Source organism: Anas acuta, chromosome Z (genome assembly GCF_963932015.1).
Source record: "Anas acuta chromosome Z, bAnaAcu1.1, whole genome shotgun sequence".
NCBI classification, from domain to species: domain Eukaryota; kingdom Metazoa; phylum Chordata; class Aves; order Anseriformes; family Anatidae; genus Anas; species Anas acuta.
Window position 1 is genome coordinate 68,740,220 of NC_089017.1, and position 19,664 is coordinate 68,759,883.

At 41.5% G+C, this 19,664-nt stretch overlaps 1 protein-coding gene across 3 annotated transcripts in view; it reads left to right on the forward strand.

The window, feature by feature from the left end:
* PLPPR1 (phospholipid phosphatase related 1) overlaps nt 1–19,664 on the forward strand; it is a 129,555-nt gene that overhangs the window by 82,255 nt on the left and 27,636 nt on the right. For all 3 annotated transcript variants that reach the window (XM_068667035.1, XM_068667037.1, XM_068667038.1), the window contains exon 3: nt 11,725–11,913. In XM_068667035.1, the coding sequence (XP_068523136.1) occupies nt 11,725–11,913 (189 nt within the window). The remainder of the gene's footprint in view (nt 1–11,724; nt 11,914–19,664) is intronic.

Below are 19,664 nucleotides of genomic sequence, written 5' to 3' on the forward strand. Positions count from 1 at the left end.
ATTATAATTTACATACACAAACCTTTTCCACTGTTTGTTTAATAAAAAAGACATAGTGAAGTAGCATGGCTACATAGGAAATAAATCTTAAAGGAGTGGAGGTATCTTTAAAATTCCATAAAGTAAACTGATTATTATAACAAAATATAGCTTGCCAAAATCAAGAAATTGCAAGAGGTTGAGCAGATGTATTGCCATTCAGGGTTAAACTACATGGAGCTAAATGATAGCTCTTTTCATGGCATTTATTATCTATCTTATAGCTAGGAAAAGATATCATTAGTATTGATTTTTACAGACTGTTGCATTTGGCAACACGGGCATTACATGATTCCATAAAATAGCTGGGGATTCATTCCCTTCCTCTCTAAGCCACAGGGGGAAGTGTTTTTCCTTGGCCGTTAGTGATTAAAAGAACACCACTGTGTTTCTTCCAGTTTGCAGCAACGCCTGCGGTGCTGAGCCTTAACTGTTGGCTCATTCATCTCACTGCCTGTCTGAGGTGCATAAAACCTTGTGCGAGTGTCCGTCTCTTCGGCTGACCCCCTAAAGTTTGTAGGGACATCCACCCTTCTGTGCCATTCCCTCTGAAGAGAGTGAGGAAACCTCTGCTGTCCTTTTCAGGCATGAGACAGGAGTGACCGCAGCCTTTCACAGGTAGAAATTGTGTAAGGAGGCTTTTCAAAGGCAGCCCAGCTCATCAGGAGTGTGGTGAATGCAGTGAAAGCAGTTGGGATGCTACAAGATGAAGTGCCCACAAGCCCCCAACTAAAAGCTGAGCTGGGATGGGGCTGAGGCAGTCCTGGTGCCCCTGTCCTGCCCCTGTCCCTCAGGTAGCCTGCAGGGAAACTGGTACCTGCCCATGCCAGCTCTTCTCCCGGTCATGGCGAACAGCTCACACACACACCGTGCCATATGAATGCAGAGGTCTGTGCATTTTTCTCTTCCAGAAGGAATTCCAGGAGATTGTGATGGGGAAATGCCTGCTGCAGTGCACAGTGTTTCATGCAGCACTGTGGTATGCTTTTGCTAGAGTGGTATAGTATGGGGACGTTAATAAAGAATGTGTGGAAAAAGGCCAGTAAATTTTGTAGCATTAAAGCACTGATTCTTATCAATGAGAGAAGACTGACAAGCACTGTTATATGGTGCCCCACCTTACCACCAAAAACAGAACTAGGATTGTTATTCAAGTCCAAACTTCTGTGGATCTGGTACCAGATCTGATGCATATCATGTGTCAGCCTGTTGTGGTGGCTTAATACCTGTAGCTCTGCACCATCAGGCCACTCTCTCATCTCCCCACCTCTGAAGAACAAGGGGAAAAAATACAATGAAAAAAAAAATACATGTGGGTTGAGATAAGGAAAAGGAAATCAAACACCAATTATCATCACAGGCAAGATTAATGTATATTCTTGACAGTTAATAACAAACTACAGCAGTGAGAACTAAAAGCAAGCTAAAACTACCTTCCCCCCAGTCACCCTCTCCCACTTCCTCCCCCCAAGAAGCATAGGGGAAAGGGAAATGGGAGCTGCAGTCAGTCTACAGCACTTCATCTCCACCGCTCTTTCAGGGTCCCTCTCTGCCCCTGCTCCCCATGGGGTCCCTCCCATGGGATGCCGTCCTTCCCGAACTGAGCCTGCAGGAGGTGCCTACAGGCAGCAGCTCTTCAGGAACTGCTCCCACACGGCTCCATCCCACAGGGTCCATCCATCCCCCAGGAGCAAACTCCTCCAGCACGGGTCCCCCATGGGTGGGCGGCAGCTCCCCCCAGACCCCCTGCTCCTGCGTGGGCTCCTCTCCACGGGCTGCAGCTCCGGCCCGGGGCCTGCTCCTGCGGGGGCTCTCCATGGGCCGCAGCCTCCTTCAGGACACATCCACCTGCTCCACCTCCTCCACAGGCTGTAGCTCTGGTCGTTCCTTAAATCCACTCTCTCAGAGGCCCAACCAGCATTGCTCACTGGCTCTGCCCTGATCAGAAGCATGTCCTTTTTGGAACCAGGTGGATCTGGCTTCTATCTAACTACCGAAACCTTGCTGCATACATCTGTGGCTTCAATTACTACAGAATAGCTGCAAGTGCAGACCTTGAGTTACATAGATGTGTACACCATCTTGCACTCAGTCATTAACATAAAGATTTGAGAGGAAAGGAGGACTGTCTGGGAAGCACCCACATTACACTTACCTTGACATATAAACAAATAGGGCAGCTGAACTTTGGGCCTACAACATATGTGTTTCTCTTCAACAGCTCTTAACAGAAAAGTTAGCATCACCATCACCAGGGTCCTCAGTAAACAGTATGGTGGTTCTATAAAGAAGTATCCTTCATTGTTAGAGAAAACATTTTTAATATTTTATGAATCATTGGGCCTTTTCCTTGTAAAGACAATGGTTGAAAATTGCAAGGATTTGAAATTCCAGGATTTGAAACAAGATATGTCCATCTCTTGAATTTGCTCCACCATTAACAGGAATTGTGCTGAACAAGTAAGGTATGTAGGATAGAGAGGAGGGCAAACTGTTATTGATGTTACTTGTCTTTCTTAGTTGATAGAGACAGTGTCAGATTTCAGTGGATCTACAAAAATTTGGCAACTCTGAGTTTTTTGACAGGGCAGTATCATGTGATGCATTCATCTGATGAATCTCCTTGTCTCCTCAAAAGGTTACACACCTTCAGAGCTGGTATCAGAGGAATTATCCCAAAGGTTAGAATATGCTCTTGTGTCCTTGTTAGCAGTCTGACAGGGCAGGTAGCCAAGGAGGCACTGTGGTTGTTCACAGAATGTTATTGTTATTCCCTCAGAAGAGTGGGGATGGATTCCAAGCTCTTCTCCCTGTTCCTGCAACAGCCCCCGTTTCCATCTACTACTGCAATACCTATAGGAGTTCTCAGTACTGCCATGAATATTAAGGTGATCTTCTTCCTGTTTTCTTAGTGGTCCCAAAAGTATCAAACATTACAAGCAAATTCATCTCTAGTAGAAATTGAAAATAATACTGGCAGTCATATGCAGGTTATAATTTTGTGTCAATATGGAGAATTATTACCTCTGAAAATAAAAATGTTAGGAGAATAATGTTCTTTTCAATAGGAGCATCAGAAGATTATAGATGTAGTGGACCCATGTAACTGGAGATCAGAAATCTGCCAGCACTACATCAGCTTTCTAACACACTAGACCCAGTGTCTCTACTTACTGCTGCCCTACCTGTTACCTCAGCAAATATTTCGTTCTGTGGGTTTAGTTTATGTTCATGTTCAGACCTTGGCCTCACAAAAGCGATTATACTATTAAAATACACAGCACAACATGTGGGTAGGCTTTCCTCCTCCCTTTAAGCTGACAGTTTCAGCCTGTGATCTATAGGTTGTGGTCACCTAACAAAGAAAGTAGGCTTAATCATTGGCAAAATATAAGGGTCTAGAAATTAGAAGACTGAAAGCTTGCTTTAAACAGGGACTTGGAGCAGTGTGTAGAATGGAACGAGTTACACCTGATAATCAAGCTGCCTCATGTTGAGGCTTAATTGATTTTCTGTGAACAAAAATGTTATTCCACTTACAGCATCATTATGTCTCCATTGCCATTAGAGTTCCGTACCACTTTAACTACACAGCTAGGTTTGGAGTAATCTGACTTCCACATGCAGATCAGCTCTTAGGTAAGTTCTAGTTTCTGTAGTGTAAAGGGACAGAGATTTTTTAAGGACTCTGCCACAAAAAGGAAGCAGGAATTGTTTTTAACCATGTGTCAGTGTTTTTAGAAGCCATGCTAATCTCTCAATACTTCTTGTCCTGAGACAAATGCCTTTGGAACATGTAAAGCCCTTTTTGTCTGTGTCTTCTTCAGCCTTATAAGTTATAGCTAGTCCAAACTTGATTACCAAAATGTTATAATGATGCCATTAATTCTTGAAATTAACAGGAAGCTCTGCAGAGACCAGTCTGTTTTCTATACAGACCCAGCTTCTAAGGCCCTTGGGTGCTTTTAGCACTCTCTCTGAGCTGCTTCCCAGCTTGTGTCACCATGCTGACTGGACATTAAAACTCCTGTAACAAAGCTATGCCCTGAAATTGGCTGCTCTCAGAGCATCGTGACTTGTGTGCCCTAGTTCCTTAAGAAAACTGACTGCGAAGTCAGTTATGTCAGGTGAGGGACTGAGAACACTTCAGAGGAATGGCAGCTCTGAAAGATCACTGGCTTCATATTTATTCCAACACTGCATAAAATATGTGGCTATTCTGCATAATGAAACCATTCACTTGGAGATATTTAATACTAGGTGGAATTCCAATGTAGGTTATCCTTCTTTCTGTCTCCAAGTAAAGTATTTGTTCATGATGCATTCCTCTAGCAGCTGTGACTTTACTTTGTGATATTTTTACGAACAGTAAAGATGATTTACTGCATCCAGTCAATCCCTTTTGCAGCCTAAAAGATTGCGCAGTCAGCCAGGACCTTGCCATCCATTCACTGTGGTCAGAGATGATGAGAGCTTTTACTGTCCTGATACACTCTTCCTCTTTCTGCAGACCTGGGTGTGCTGTAGAAGTACCAAGGTGAAAACTTTTAAAGCACGTCATTCGTGATAAAAGGGTATAGAACAGATGCTTAACAAACTGCTGTAGAGGCTCTTGTTGATCCCTGAAGAATTCAGGCTGCTAACTCCCATTAATGCTAATGGGAGATATGTACCTATTACCCTCACACCTCAGTGAGAGAATAGGCCTTTTAGCTGCTAGCACATCTGGATCAGATGGACTTCTAATTAATTGTTGTCTTCATCTTCTTTGTTATGTGTACGGACAGGCTTTTCTGAGGGGAGCTGTTTAACTCTTTCCTTACCACTTTACCACCTACAACATGAAAAATTGGATCCATGTATTTACAGGTACAGACAGGGTTTATATAAGTTTATTTAAGCTACAGTCAGGATTACAGACAGTTTCATGAATCCTGCAAAAATATCCAGTGACATACTATGAAAACACTTGTCAAAGTAATTGTTTAAGTAAAATTGTCATGTAGGAACATAAACACAATTATTTTGACAGTGTTTGAAGGATGCTAGATTATTTAAGAAAACAACATTATAGTGATGAGATACTGTGTTTTTTTTTCAGGCACAGACACCAGAGGTAAGAAATCTACATCAGGTGAAGGACGATTTAGTAAATGGATATCCATTGGCCGCAGATAAATACAGCCAGCACTTAAAAGAAAATTCTTGACCCCTGCACCAGCCTGAGTTTCTGAGGCTTCACTCTAACAAGGATGCTTCAGGAAATGGTCTCAGTAACTCTTAGATGGAGGCTTGCTCTGTTTTTATAGAAGGGTGAAAGTGTGTCCTGAAGCTTCATGATGCATGTGATTGCTTCCAATTGTCTGTGCTTCTAACACCCCTCTACGGCAGCAGCAGGACGAGAGCTCCCAGCTCTGGGACACACAGTTGAGCTTTACTGATGCTGTCCAGTAGAGAGCAATAACACTCCTAACAATTCCTTCCAGCAGTAACGCGGGAGTGCTATGCATAGTTAACCTGTCTGTTTTCACAACATACATACACCGTGTCTGCCAGATGCCCCAGTGTGTCTATTCTGGGAGTTATGTGCTCTTACCAGGTGGCTTAAAAGAGCACAAGATTTTTTGGGCTTTGTGTTGCAATTGGTCACTAGAGCTTGTTTGGAAGGGGAGATGAAAACCTGCTTAAAAAGACTGGAACCTTTTCCTGCTGTGGGTGAGCCACAGCATGTGTCCCGAGTTGAAAGCACTTAGGCATGTTTGTGGTGCTCTGTTCATAATATTGCGAGTTTTGGTTAATGAACTGACAACCACAGAAGCTTGCTAGAAACAAATAAACTGAGCAAGAGTATTAATAGTTACGTGATTGACTATCCACTAAGGAACATACAAAGTTTGAAAGGCTTCTTTCAGAAGGAATAAAAATGTGGTCTTTTATGTGTCATTTATGTGCAAGAACAATTTTCCAATTATCAGTCATACACATTAAAGGCATTGTAAGATATGTTATCAGTAACATGTGGGAAGACTGATAAGCTGAAAGAATGTACCTATTCATATCCAGATATGAACAATAGGGCTTTTATTTTTTTATGTTCATTCATATGGTTTTGCATGATGATTTATACAAGTGACAAAGTATCTCAGTACACACAACAGAAGTAGATTTAGCAGTGGCTGTATGCTTGTCTTACAGGACTGTATGACTAGAAAGTATATGAGAAATTTTTACAGCCACTTCCTTTTCTCACTCAATTTCTTGGTCCCTTAAGAGCTCTAGGGAGTCTTCGGGGTAGGCTGATCAAAAAGCTCTGCCTCCTGCCATCAACTGTCTCTTTCCATTAGTCTCTGTCTTTTATAGCTTTATGCCCCTTTCCCAAATGGAGTTAGCCTCTTGCTTTCTTGTTTGCAAAGTAGTGGCCTCTCTGGTGTTCACAGCAGCACGAAAGAGGTGCTACTCCTATGGAGGTTTCCAGTTGTGATTAAGAGATAGCAGTAAATGAAGAGAGTGTGCAAATGAGTCCTACTGTCTGGAATTGCAGTTGTTTTGTTTTTGCAGTGGTCTCCGAGTTGTACTGTCACAGTATTAGGATGAAGGGGAGGATTTCTGAATGTATCGCAACATCCCTGGGATTAATGTGCCTGAATCACACTTCTTACATTGAAGATGCTGTTCCCCTATACTTAGGACACACCCTTACACTAATACCTGATTAGCACCTGCACCAAATAGTTACTGATTTCCCAAAGAAGACTGCAAGCTTTCTTTCATATTTATGGGGCATTTAAGAATGTAATGTTTTGATTGCATAGAACCCCCACAATTTAAAGAGGAATAAGTGTTGTGATGGGAAGGTCTGCAAGGACAGAATCATTGCAGGCTTGTAGAGGTACAGAATTTAATGGTGTGGTGAGGGACAGGTGTTGAATGAAGTACTACAGAATTAAGCCATTTAAATAGCTGGCTTCGAGGAAGAAACACAAAGCAGTTGTGTAAATCCACATTGCCAAGCCTGATCTAAAGTCACACTGGAGTTTTTTAATGGGGTTGTATCAGACACATGATGTGTATTGTTAACTGCACCATGAGTGAGCTTCTGCAGAATCAGGATCTGAGCATACATCACCGAGTTTTTTCATGTGCAGACTATTGACTAAACCAGAAAAATCTAGTCCTGCAGAAAGATAAATCTTGACTATGCCATAGCTTCTACTGTGACCTAAGGGCAGTCATTTTATCTCCTCCTGCTTTTGTGTCCTCTCTGTAAAATGGTGATAAGAGCATTTTCTTATCTTACAATGAAGTAGTGATGATAAACATTAAGGATTATGATGTGCTTAAATACCGTGGTAATGAAGGCCATTAAGCACCTTAGACAATTCTATTCATTGGCTGCTTTTCTAAGCTGAGCATTTTTTTTTTCCAAATAAATTCAAGGAAATGTATCAATAGGGATTGATAAGCAAACCCTACAAAATGTCAGTGCTAAGCTGCACTGAGTTTTCTGAATTATGTAACTAGACATTCTGTATCTTTATCTTGTCAGCCTACCTGCTCTTCTTCAACACTTCTTTCAAAGACTCTAAACCTTAAAATAATGAGAAAAGGGAAAGTTATCTGCTACAAACAGACTGTAACTACAAAAATCAGGGATTTCTGCACTTGTCATTTTAGGTCGTAGCTTTAAAAACTGAAAAAGAGTAGGTGACTGAAGCTGATTTAGGCATCTGTGACTAGTAAACAGAATTAAAAAATAATAATAATAATAATAAATAAAAGTCACTCCTGCCACTAGAAATAAACATGAAATTTTCACCAGGCAGAATGGAAAAGGGAAATAAAAAGGAATAGATGAAAGGGAAAGGGAAAGGGAAAGGGAAAGGGAAAGGGAAAGGGAAAGGGAAAGGGAAAGGGAAAGGGAAAGGGAAAGGGAAAGGGAAAGGGAAAGGGAAAGGGAAAGGGAAAGGGAAAGGGAAAGGGAAAGGGAAAGGAAGAGCCTTTGGCTGAGAAGCTGCTGACAGCAGTGAATGCTCAACATGAAGCACAGGAATATGCCACACACGTGGTCAGGACTTCACTGACTCTTTGACCAGCAAAAGATTGCCCACATTTGTTGTAATAACTGACCTGTCCGTTCTGTACCTCATATCATCCCTTGTCATAGTGGGTCTGTGGAGGGGTCCATTGAACTGGAGGTCTAATTTCTGCTGTTCTGCTGTTGCTATTTCCCTAAAACGTTGGGAATACCTCCAGTATCTATGGTTCTCAGGATTACAATCTTTTTTTTTCTTTTTTTTTTCTTTTTTTTTTTTTTTTTCAAGAAAATATTAGATATCTGAATAATATTAGATAGATAAAATTTGTTTGTTTGTTTGCTTTTTCTCAAAAGGCCAAAACACACTCACAAACTGAAGTGTGACCAGGATTTGATTTATTACTGAGTTGTCTGTGTGGTAGGTCAGTATTGACATAAGTCAGACTAGAGCTGCATTTTATATGCAAGCAGTGTTTTCATGCAGCACTGAGGCAATACTCGGCCCTGGGAAGGTCAGAGTGAGTTGTACAACTGCTGGCTAGAGAGTTCTTTGGGGATAAATAAAATAAAATATAAAATAAAATAAAATAAAATAAAATAAAATAAAATAAAATAAAATAAAATAAAATAAAATAAAATAAAATAAAATAAAATAAAATAAAATAAAATAAAATAAAATAAATAAAGGATTTTTTTTTTTTTTCCTGTGACACCCAAAGAAGGGCATAACTTGCATGTTTTCTCCTTTTCCCATTGACAAGGGGAAAAGCAGCTCTTGTTGACCTGTCTCTTATAGTACTGTCTGCTTTCAAGCTGGCTGGAGCTGGCAACCTAAAGCATGTTTGGAGGTGTGTTTAGAATAGGGGGGATGGGTCAATTTATTACTGACACTGCTGGAACTGAGCTTCAGTGCCTCTATGTCCAGGTATTCTGTAATCTGCATTTATGTCTATGTCAGGCAGAGTAGTGATAGTGTCATTGCCTTCCTCTGGTGTTAATTTATAAAACTGAGTTGCCGAAGGTTGATAAGGAAATCTGTAGCTGCACAAATTTATGTCTTCTAGGCTTTTAATTACTGAAATGTGTTTGTTTATAGGGAATCCCACTGACTCAATCAGGATGCTGTAAAGGTCTCTGGGAAATACATAAATAACAGCACATTGCTTTACATTTGTAAAAAAATAAAAAATAAAAATAATCCACTGAGGGAGTTCTTGTGTCTTGAAAATAAAAGAATAAATAGTGAAAGCTGAACAAATGAAGGACTTCTTCAGGTACACATTTTAGATGTGAAATACTCAGAGCAGTTCATTCTAAAAGCTATTATTATATAATCCTGATGAAGTAAGAAAATGCACTTGCTTACACACCTTTAGAGTTAGATGTTGCACAGGAAAGAATACACAGACTAAATCTTTTGATTCTCCAGCCAGTTCAAGCCATCAGGACACAGGAGAAGTGTGAGAGGGAAGGAGCGGAACAGAAACCACCATGTACTGACTGTACAGGGTCAGCATACCTGCAATTCACTACAGGGTGGTAGATTTCAGAGTTTGGGATCTTAAAGTTACTGAATTGTCAGAAGAAAGCAAAAACTGTGAGAAAACAAGTGTTTGATTCACATTTTATATATTAAATTCATTCTCTAAATCAGTGTGGGAGAAAGGAAGAATATACATGTTTGGGGGAAATAATTATGTGGATTACTACTTGTTTGAGCTTCTAAAAAAGGCTGCGTACTTTGTCTAAGCAAATTTCAGCTGGTACCGTAATTCTGTAACCCACAGAAGCTGATGTTTGAATCCATACAGATAATTGATTGGGCTGAAAATGTTAAACAATCCAGGTTGCATTTTACAGGGGTGAGATTAATCTGTGGACCTCAGAATCTAGTTACAAAATGGTATTAGTTACAAAATAGTTTGAATGGGGAAGGTTTCAGAAGTCTTCAGGTTTGGCTTCAGTTTGATCTGCTTAAATCTGTCATAGAGGCTGTTCAGAGTGGTGGTGGAGGTCTTCAAAATCTGCCTGGACATGGTCCTGGGCAGCCTGCTGTAGGTGGCCCTGCTTGAGCAGGAGGTGGGACCAGGTGACCTCCAGAAATGCCCTCCTACCATTCTGATATTCTGGGATCTACTTTCATGAATAATTTATCTGTTCAGTTGATTGGTTGGTTGATTTTTGTCCTAATTTTGGTCCAACACATGCCCAAAGATATCACGACTTCGTTGGCTGTCCTGTGCAGCAGTGTTACATGCAAGGTTAAGTCTGAGGAGTCCATGGATAGCTTTTAAGTCTTTGGGAACAAGTTGCCAAAAATATTTGTTAAAGGTATGTTCTTATAACAATCTCAGAGCAACACAGTTTTGATGCAGGTATCTTGGAGACAAAATGGTACAAAAAAAAAAAAAAAAAAAAAAAAAAAACATTGTTTTTTTTCCTTCACTTTTTTGTTTTTGTTTTTGTTTTTTCCCCTAAGGCATGTTAAAATAACTTGTATATGTGTGAGCTCTCGTACTAGTGGTAAGTGGCTTATTACCTCTCTATAAAGACCATCCTGTATCCAACCCTGGAATTGTCATAATATCCAGGTTAATATTGCTGTTTTTGTAAATGTTGAAGATTTTGACGTGAGATTTCGTTTGCAGTCTGGCAGAGAGGGAACAAGAGCAATGAACTATCATATCCACTTAATTTTCAGAGGTTAGTTTAGTGACAGCCTTGGAGAGGTTGTTTTGAGATATGTTGGGAAGTTGACACAGACACTGACACAGCTTATACTGAGTAACTCTGAATATGCACGGAAATGTTGATAGCTGAGGTTTTCCAAGCAGCCCTGTTAGTCATCAGTAAATTACCAAAAAGAGACAAGAAAGGCTCCTTGTGGTTTATATGTGTAAAGGTGAAGACTCAGACTTGAGCCAGAGCCTTTTCCAAAAGTGGTTGTGTTGGAGTGTTGTACCCCAGACAACGCAAAGTAGCCCCAGCCAGTTGTCTGGGGGAACAGATTTCTGAGGATTTCTACAGCTTTCCTGGTAAGCTGCAGCTGAAAGGAAAGGTGAGTGGCAGGAGTCAGATTTCCGTCTGGATCTGTCAGGTCTCATGACTGCTTCATCTGACCCACTGAGGGCTCTTCTGGATTAGAATAGGGTGCACGTTCCGCGTTGCGGGCTTGCAGCTGCAGCAAGGAAGCATTTTGGCTTTAGCTTCCTTTATCCCGTGCAACAATCCTTTCCAGCTGCCTACCGCTGTGCACAGGTTTTAGCTTGTCACTGTCAGCTCTTGCTGTGCTGCCCCTTGTCCTGCTAGTTTCCATTGATCGCTGCTGCCGTTGACACTCACATGCCCTTTGACGAAGTAGCTGTCAAAGCTCCCGTCCCTCTACAAGCTGCGTTACGGACCCACTCCTATCTGAGACATTCATTAGTGTCGTTTGCCAAAAGGTTTATGTAACAGATGTTGCAAAGCGGGCACGCAGAGACGCACACGCACGCACACACACACACACACACACACACACCAGCATTGCAAGGACTGTCGGGGTGATGATGAAGGGAGGATGGTCTGCGGGACTAGAGTAGCTTGAAGGCATAGCTGCATCTGTTAAAAAAAGCAACTAATGCCTCTGTGTCACCATGCTGTATTTTCAGCTTGTCATCATGGCTGGGACTGTTCTGCTTGCCTACTACTTCGAGTGCACCGATACTTTTCAAGTGCATATCCAAGGTTTCTTCTGTCAGGATGGCAATTTGATGAAACCTTACCCTGGAACGGAGGATGAGAGCTTCATTTCACCCCTTGTGCTCTACTGTGTGCTGGCTTCAACTCCGACAGCTATTGTAAGTATAAGAAATTGTTTGAATTCTCCACTACCACTCCATAAATAACAGCAACAGTCTTGTAATAGCTCTGTCCCCTTTGCTCTATTTTCAGCTGTAATTGGTTTACACTTAGCTGGGTCTCTGTTTTGCCTTAGCCTAATACGATCTTCATTGCTTATCTCCAGGTGTAATTATTCTGAGGTAATCTTAATGCAAGATTTAGAGGTAGAGCTTGTTAAGCGTGTTACAATAGCTTGCCCAGTTCGGTGATTAGCTGTGAATTGTTTGGGCTTCAGAGAGTCCTGAATGCAAAAGTGATGTATTACTGAAAATAAATAATAATAATAATAATAATAAAAAAAAAAAAAAAAAAAAAAAAAAAACAGGATAAGGTTGGAATAAAACCTGGGTTGTACATGCAGCATATTTGGGACTATTTGCCACTATCTTAAGAGGACTATTAAAGGGTTTTAAAAGGCTTAGATGAGCAAAAAGATGACCAATATGAAGAAAAGCTTGATTGATATTTCCTTATTATTTAGAATCTGTTCATCTTTTGGCAGCCACATCCTCTCAACTTTTTTTTTTTTCTTACTTGACCCAACCAGTCAGCTACAATGTACCTGTTTGAAGAAGGTGAAAATATACAATTAGCTGAGTACATGCAATTCCAAGATGGTTATTGTAGTCACTGATTAGCAAAACATTGGCCCTTTTCCATTTTCTGTGTAGAAAGTTACAAATTTCACCAATAGCTAATTTTCCTACCTATGTAATTACATTAATAAATTCCTACCAGACTCTGTCTTTACATGCTTTGTTTTCTTATACTTATTTCTTTATCTTTAGTATTTCTTTCTTAACTTTGCTTTGCAACCTTTTCAAAAGTTAATGAAAACTGTGCATGAAAGATAAATGCTGGACCGTAGTCAGTTTCAATTTTTGGTCTGTATGAATATTAATGCATGAAATAGTTTAACGCAGAACGTGATAGGAAATGTGAAAGGGATCTGCATAAGAGTCTACAGTTTTTGTACAGGACACTTCACGAAAATGAGTAATATTTTTTAATGAATTATGTCGTGAGCTTATGAAAATCCTCTGTAGTAACGCTCTTATTTTCTGTATTGAAACTCAGTTTAATGTTAAATCTTGCTTGCTTGCTTTGTGCTGCAATGACAGACAAAAATAAATACTACATTTCTCCATAGAGATATTTACAGTAACTTTCACAGGCTGTGCTTTTAAAGCAAAATCGAGTGATGTATCCATGCCTAGATGCTGTAACACCGGAGTTAGTGGGAGGCTTGTCCCTTGTTTTAGTGATGCGACATTAGGTGGGCAAGCAATATTGAGAATGTTGCTCTTTAGTCGGATCTTCTATTTAAAGCCTTCCTCTGGCAAAGTGGGTTGCAAACTTTTCAGGTTTTTCTCTACTTGATCGACATTTCCTTTCACTTCAGAAGCCCAAGAAGTTTTCCCTAGTCATTTATGAAAAGCTGGATTGGAGTCTTCTTTGGGAGATGAACAACATTGGTTTTGTAAATCCTTAGACCATGTTAAACATAGGAAGTGAAAGGCTGGAGTGAACATCAAACAAAATTTTTGGGTGCAGAGACCTTCAGCTAAGTGCTATGTGGAGCTGGTAGGTCTATCTTGTACAATACAAACTGCACGGAGATGCCAGCTAGGGTCCAGAAGTACAGCAGTCACATTAAGTGACAGGATCCAGTGCTGGATCTAAGGTAATAAGCAGTGCTGTTTGGGTTACACTCTGCTGTTGAACTGGCCATCTACCGCTTCATCTAGAGAAAACTTTGGTCAGGGATGTTGCGGGGCTCTTTTCACCATGTGTCGTTATGATCTCTTTGTAGAGCCTCAAGGAGACAGTCGGTCAGACTTCTTGGGAAAATACTTCTTTTCATTCTTAGTATATTATGCATTAATACATTATTTAATGTGTTGATTGTATTATTTTGATGTATTGTTATTACATCATTTAATTATTTCATGTATACTTAGTATTGGGCTAATCTTCAACTAGAGAATATGTCAAAGGAGTCTTTTTCTGTCCTTCTTACAGGTATTCAGCACAATGTATTTATACGAGTAGTTTCACTATATTCCTCATACCCATCATTTTCTCAGAAACTTTCCCCTCCTTGCAGGCTAATTTAAAATTTCTGCTTTAGCTGGTACCTGTTTTCACCCTGTCTTCCCCCTGCAGACTGACTTGTCAATGGTCATTAGTAGAAAGCAAATGAGATAGCAAGTGAGCTCAGAGACTCCATAAGTTCTGTCCCTGCATTGCATTACAAATCTGAGTATGAGTGTGAGTATTTACAGCTGTCATCCGGCACCCAAATGGGTGCTGACTGTTATTCAGACAGTCACAATCTAGGCAAAGATTTTTGATACAGTTGAATGTCCCAGAGATTTCAGTGAAAGGAGCAAGTGCAGCCATTTCTATTTATACAGTGATGATTGTACTCTCTCCAGTAAAAATAAATAAATAAATAAATAAATAAATAAAAAGAGCAAAAGAAGAAAACACAGCTGTGCTTTGTGGGAGGGAAGTTTGCATGCATTCACTGTGGGTTAAGCAGTACTTTCGCTCTGTGCACTTTGCTGTCAGGAATAATCACTGACAACCTGCAGCTCCAGTGTGAAAGGCTGACTTAAGTCAAAGGTAACACCAATTCCTCTTTACAATTGTGTTTTTCTCCTTTATAAGACGCTTGCTGCTTCATTTTTTGACAGCAAATTGCTTGGTTTGCCTGAGAGGTTTTACGGCAGGGAGTCTGATTTGCCTGTTGCATGCATATTGCCACTGCTCTGACACCTCATGGCAGGAGGGGAGTGATTATTGCTAGGGAGAAGGGGAGGAGCCCGGCAGCAGCTGGGAAGAGCTCACGGCTCTAGTTAATAGTTTTTTCTGGAGCTATGGAAAGTACTTTAATAGTCTGTACAAGCTCACTGATTAGTCATGAGCAATGTTTAAGTGCAGTCCTGTGTACACAGCTCTGAACTGGGCTCCAAGCCCTGATTTTAGCGTAGCTATGAGTGTTTTAATGTTTGAAAGCCAAAAGGGAGCATCTTCGTGAATGTATTGCAATATCCCTGTGTCTCAGTCATTTGGCTGTGACAGTGGCCATGGGGGGAAATGAGTATATGTGTTTTATTTTTTCCCTGAGAACACATCTCAGAAGTGCTGTTGTTGTTTGGTACCATGGTATGTGCATTTCCCTGCACTGTAGCAGCAAAATAAATTAGACCAGCCTGTTTTTTTGCTATGCTGGGTTGGGTAGTTAATCATCATACCTGAGAATTACAAAAGTCTTTTATTGCTCCTGTTGATAACCTTTTAGTCTCTGATAATGAGAGTTTCTTGCAAGGGCAGATTCCTGAATCTCATGATGATACTGTTAAATAAATTAAAATCATGTATGCTTGACTCCATTCTGTGGAAAGCATTTTTCTCCCAAATGTTTCACTGAGAATAGGTCAAATGCTTTCATCTACCTTATTCATTTTTAATTCTCTGAGTGTGGCAGTATTAGCATCTTCACTGCAAAGCAGTAGGGAAATGGTCATTTTAGTGATAAGTAACACATAAAAAAAGGGCAAGCTTGTTTTCATTTGTAAAGAAACATCTGGCCATTTTATTTCATGTTTAGTGGTTTATCCCCTGAAACATGCACATTCACAGAAGTACAGAATGGTTGAGGTTGGAAGGGACCTATAGAGATCATCTAGTCCAAGCCCCTGCTCAAGCAGGGTCACCTAGTTCATGTTATAGATGATCGCATCCAGGTGGGTTTTGAGTATCTTCAAAGGAGACTCCACAACCTCTCTGGGCAGCCTGTTACAGTGCTCTGCCACCCAAACTATAAAGAAGTTCTTCCTTATGTGGTGATGGAGCATCCTGCAGTTCAATTTAGATGCATTACCCCTTGTCCTACCACTGGTCACCACTGAGAAGGGTTTGGCCCCATCCACTTTATACTGTGCCCTCAGGTATTTAGAGAGGTTGATAAGATCCTTTCTCAGTCTCCTTTTCTCTAGGCTAAACAGGTCCAGTTCGCTTAGTCTTTCCTTATGGAAAAGAGTAAGCACTTGTTGACCCTCATGAGGTTCCTCTCCAGCCTGTCCAGTCCCTCTGAATGGCAGCACAGGCCTCTGTGTGTCAGCCACTCTACCATGCTTTGTTTCTCCCACAAACTTGCTGAGGGTGCACTCTGTCCCTTCATCCAGGTCACTGATGATAAATTGAACAGGACTGGACCCAGTACTGACCCCCAGGGGATCCCACACTTCTGGAGCTTTCCAGGAGGATGGTATGGGAGACAGTGTAAAAAGCCCTACTGAAGTCAAGGTAGACAACATCTACTGTTCTACCTTCATCCATTCATCCATCCAGTCGAACTCAAGTAGTAAATTAATGCTGTCAGCATAGGTAGAAAAATGGGATTACTGCAGTCCTGTCTGTTTTAGATTGAACTTGTGGTTAGGGTGTTCTGGTGACAAAAAGAGCTTCATGAGATGAAGGTGAAACTGTATGACTTTTACCATTTGTTTCTAGTACCTATATTTTTCTCCAGAGACTTTGCACTTCTTGCAGGCTGACATTGGAGGATGGTTATTGAAAAACTGTTGCTTCCAGCTGTCCTGTTTACATGCTAAGATGGGTGTAGGATGCCTTCACCCCGTCTCATAGTAAAGTGGAGTGGTTTGGAACAGAACAGAACAGAACAGGTCAGTTGGAAGAGCCCTGCCAAGACCAGTGAGTCCAACAGCCTGACCACTTCAGGACTACCAAAAGTTAAAGCATGTTACCAAGGGCATTGTCCCAATGCCTCTTGAACACAGACAGGCTTGGGGCACCAGCCACCTCTCCAGGGAGCCTGTCCCAGTGCCTGACCACCCTCATGGAGCAGAAATCTTCCCTGAGCCTCCCCTGTCCCAGCACTGTGCCCTCCCTTGCATCCTGCCATGGATGACCAGGAGGCAGAGGCCAGCACCTCCCTCTGCCTTTCCTCTCCTCAGGAGCTGCAGGGAGCAATGAGGCTGCCTCTCAGCCTCCTCATCTCCAGGCAGGGCAACCCAGGTGGCTCTGGCAGTCCCTTGACTGTTGTGTCAAGTACTTGGGTGGGGTAGCGGCCAGCCAGTCTGTGTGGACAAGGGAAGGGGAGTGAGAAGGAGCATTTTCACCATGGCCTCCATGGAAAATAGCACAGATTTTCGGTCTTTGTCTCAGCCAATTTCAAGATCCTGAAAGTCAGAAAATGGCTTTTGTCTTGGCATTGGGGTGGCCTACAGCAACACATTCAAACAGCTGACTTCTGCGTTACAGACCTGTTGGTGGACAGCTCCTCTTTTGGTGATCGTAAGTACTTAAGGAAGGGTGATACTAACAAGAAAATAATTGATTTTTTTAATTTTTTTTTTTCAGAGTAGGAGGTCTTAGGCTGCAAACCCTTTTCTGAAGATAACCATAGCATAGCCACTTCACTCGTCTGACTTCCTGGTTGGTTGGGAATGTAAATATTAACCGCAGCTTGAAAGCAAAACCTGAGTCCCATGATCACAAGTCTAGTGAATTTAAAAGTTGTCTGTCCAGCACCATCATGTTTCACAAAGCCTGAGAAAAAGCGTAATATTCCAATGCATCACCAGTTCCAAAATAGGAATGGTAGCAGGTACAATAATTCCAATTTGTAGGAGAAATAATAATTTATTTTTGCCAATATGAGAATTTTATTAAAATAATGTTTCAATTGGGAAAATGTTTTGCATAAACACAAAAATTTCAAGCCATTTCTTTAAAAATATTTTGGTACAACTCAACCACATCCATTAGTGTCCCTCAAGCCTAGCTTTTTGCTATTACAAGGTTAGTACAAATCAGCCAATTGCCCTGCTGGTACTGAACAATCATTCCAGAGTTCAGTGCTGCTTCTTGCACTGCTCCATCCCAGTGTGATTTGTCTGGCCACTTGAGAGAAACAGAGAGGCTTAGGAATGGAGGCTGCCCACTGAAATGAATACAGAACAGCAGCAGAAAGCTTCAAGGGCACTATTTTTCATTTTCTTAAAGCAGAATGGAAAGTGCCTCTGCTGTTTTCATGCAATTCTTCAGTTTCTTTCTTTGTGTTTCCAGGAGGGAAGTGGCAGCCTACATGGTAGCTTTTAACTGTCTGGTTCAATTTAGTTCTGCAAAGGAGTATTTGTTTTAAGATAGTGTTTTCAGAATCAGTCAAGCCAAACTAGTGGTCCAGTTACTAATTAGAAGATGAATTACAGTGTTGATCAAACTGATGTGAAGCAGAAAGGAAGTGTTCCAACTTTTCTCTAGAGTTTACCCTTACCTCCCTAATTTTAAAAACATTATTATTTTAGATGTTTTTCCTGTTCTTACTACCACTTCCCTTCCTTGTCTTCGGTTCATTGCAGCCATGTTATTCCCATCTTTTATTTCTAGAAGGGAATCCAGGGAATTTCATGCTGTGTTGGCTGAGTCCCCTGTGGCTGCTCAGCAGCTGATGCTGTGAAAACCAGGAGCAGCCACTGCTGCTCAGAGCCCTCTTGCAGCAGCACTTCCTGGCTTTTTCAGGCAGAAATAAGAAGGTTGCCCTGTGCTAGGCAAGAAGGCTGGGCAGCAGTGGAGAGCAAGGGGCACTGTCAGTGCCTGGAGCATCCCTCACAGCTTGTTAAGGAGGGCATGTCCCTCTTGCAAGGTGTACCACACCATGTTCCAATGGTCCCAGTTTTCAGGGATGTCCTCCCTTTCTGCTTAGCTGCAGAGGGAGAGCGCCACTCGAGGGCATTTGCAGCTCCTTCCTCTTGCTGTTGGGTAGGAAAGCTGAGGTTGCTCTGGGCTGGGCTAAAGAAAGAGCCTCATGGCTTGGCAGGTGTCATCCATAAGCCATGGCTTGTCATTCTCTTATTGAGTCTTGTCATTGGCAAGCTGGGATATGTAGGAGTCAGGCCAGGGTGTGCCCATTACTCTGGGTGAAAGTTTGTATCCTTGTATTTACACCCCATTCTGGAAAGTAATAATTACACCTTGTTTGTTTGTTCTAGCACTTGCAGGCACTTCTGCTGCCAGTGTCTCGCCAGTGTCTCGCAGGACTCGGTAATGGTCTCACAACGTGTCAGTTTCTGAGGAATACCACAGAGCTGTGGGAAATTTCTTCTCTTGATTATACTGAAGTTTCAGAATCTAATTATTTTAGGCAGTTTTCCCACAGCAAATTGCTTTTTTGAAGAATTGTGTTTTGTGGGCAGACCAGGATCCAAATTGTGGACTTCAGCCCTATCGACTTCGGGGGAATGAAAGGAACAAATTTATTTTTATTGCAAAATAAAAAAAGAATGAGGTAATAATTACCTGAACACAGATTCACAAATTTAAGTTGAGAGAGCATCTGACAAAACTCTTGTCTGATCCCTGGTCCTCATTAGCAGCAGCAGTGCTAGTATTATTAGGGAAAACCTCTGCCCTCCTGGGCAGGATTGGGCCAGGGTCCTGCCACAGACAGTAGAAATGCTGTTTCGGGAGAGGGTGCCAAGGCTGTGACTGCTTCTGTGATTGCTTGCCACCCCAGGTGTCTTTCTCAGCATGAATGCTGCTTACCATTTGCTGCCCAGGCTTGACTAAGAAGTATAAGCTGTGCAGCATCAATATGTAGCTCTGTAGGCAGCAGGCAGGTTGGCAGATCAATAACCCACAAGTCCCATGGCTAAATGTGAGGGAGATCAAAGGAATT